This window comes from Pyxicephalus adspersus, chromosome 9, assembly GCF_032062135.1.
Source record: "Pyxicephalus adspersus chromosome 9, UCB_Pads_2.0, whole genome shotgun sequence".
Taxonomy (NCBI): domain Eukaryota; kingdom Metazoa; phylum Chordata; class Amphibia; order Anura; family Pyxicephalidae; genus Pyxicephalus; species Pyxicephalus adspersus.
This window is the reverse complement of record NC_092866.1, coordinates 56,709,768-56,711,572: the sequence shown is the minus strand read 5'-3', so window position 1 is coordinate 56,711,572 and position 1,805 is coordinate 56,709,768. Positions and strand designations below refer to the sequence as shown.

The 1,805-nt window shown below is 48.9% G+C and overlaps 1 protein-coding gene across 2 annotated transcripts in view; it reads right to left on the bottom strand.

The window, feature by feature from the left end:
- LDLRAD3 (low density lipoprotein receptor class A domain containing 3) overlaps positions 1-679 on the bottom strand; it is a 104,240-nt gene extending 103,561 nt beyond the window's left edge. For both annotated transcript variants that reach the window (XM_072422133.1, XM_072422134.1), the window contains exon 1: positions 427-679. In XM_072422133.1, coding sequence (XP_072278234.1) covers positions 427-460 — 34 coding nt within the window. In that variant the 5' untranslated portion in view covers positions 461-679. The remainder of the gene's footprint in view (positions 1-426) is intronic.
- Positions 680-1,805: the final 1,126 nt, after the last annotated feature.

Genomic DNA, 1,805 nt, shown 5'->3' with positions numbered 1-1,805 from the left:
GGCACAGGATAGAAGGCCACAGGGGAGATGGGCACAGGATAGAAGGCCACAGGGGAGATGGGCACAGGATAGAGGGGCACAGGGGAGATGGGCACAGGATAGAGGGGCACAGGATAGAGGGGCACAGGATAGAGGGGCTGAGGGGAGATTGGCACAGGATACAGGGGCACAATTACTGAGAACAGACAGACCTGGTAAAACACAGGACAGGCACAGGAGTCGGGACAGACAGGCTGGGTATTTGGGGTGGGGGGCACCCCGGGTGGTAAACATTGCTCCTAGCAGGATGACAGGGCCACAGGCTGCACCCCGTGGGGGCCCCACATTGACCCCAACCACAGGAGGGCGGAGCCAACACATATGCACGTGACCACCCGGTGTGATTGACGAGCGACAGCGCCCGGTGCCCCCCGGTTCGGTACTCACCCACACAGCCCAACAGGAGGTAAAGGAACCACATATCCCGGAGCACCGCCACAACCCCGCCCCGATCCGGGTCACCGTCTCTTCTCACTGCAGCCGCCCGGGACTCCGCATCCTCCGTGTGTATGTGAGTGACCCGGAGAACCCGTGCCAGCACCGGGCATGCGCGCCGAGCTCCGCCCACCGATCCGCCCCCCTCCAGTGACTTGTGTGCCCAGAACACTGATCTGTATCCAGCCCAGGCTCTGCGACTGCCACACAGGTAGAGGGGGGCTGGGGGAGGAATGCTTACTCCGGTCTACTGCCATCCAATCACGTGCAAGGAAATGTATTAATATCAACTAAGTGAATGATTCCCTGCAGTGTGATTATATACTGTGCTAAGTGAACAGTCCAAACTCCTAAACCAGCCCCAATGTGTTCCCTTACATACCAGTGTATATACCACTATATGCCCTTCTATATACCCCATATGCCTCTCTATAAATCCCATATACCCCCTATGTACACCATATGCACCTCTTCTATATACCCCATTTTCCCATCTATACTACTTTATCCCTCTATAAACCTCATTAACCCCTCCATATATCCGATACACACCATCTATTAATAAAATATTATTATTAATATTATATTATTATTATTAATAATAATAATAATAATATTAATAATAAACAGGATTTATATAGCGCCAACATATTAGTCAGCGCTGTACATTAAATAGGGGCTGCAAATGACAGACAAATACAGACAGTGACACAATCTAGAAGGCGAGGGAAGTAACATGCCATCTATATATCCAATTTACTCATTTATATACCCCATACACCCCGCTATATATCCCTCAATACACCCCCTATATATATCCCATATACCCCCTCTATATTCCTCATTTACCCCTCTATATACTCCATACACCCCTCTATATACCCCATATACCCCCTCCATATACCCCATACACCCCTCGATATACCCCCTCTATATTCCTCATTTACCCCTCTATATACTCCATACACCCCTTTATATACCCCATACACCCCTCTATATACCCCCAATATATTCCTCATTTACCCCATATACCCCCTCCATATACCCCATACACCCCTCTATATACCCCCCCCTCCATATACCCCATACACCCCTCTATATACCCCCTCTATATTCCCCATTTACCCCTCTATATACCCCATACACCCCTTTATATACCCCTCTATATACCCCATACACCCCTCTATATACCCCCAATATATTCCTCATTTACCCCATATACCCCCTCTATAAACCCCATACAGCCCTTTATATACCCCATATACTCCCTCCATATACCCCATACACCCCTCTATATACCCCCAATATATTCCTCATTTACCCCCTCCATA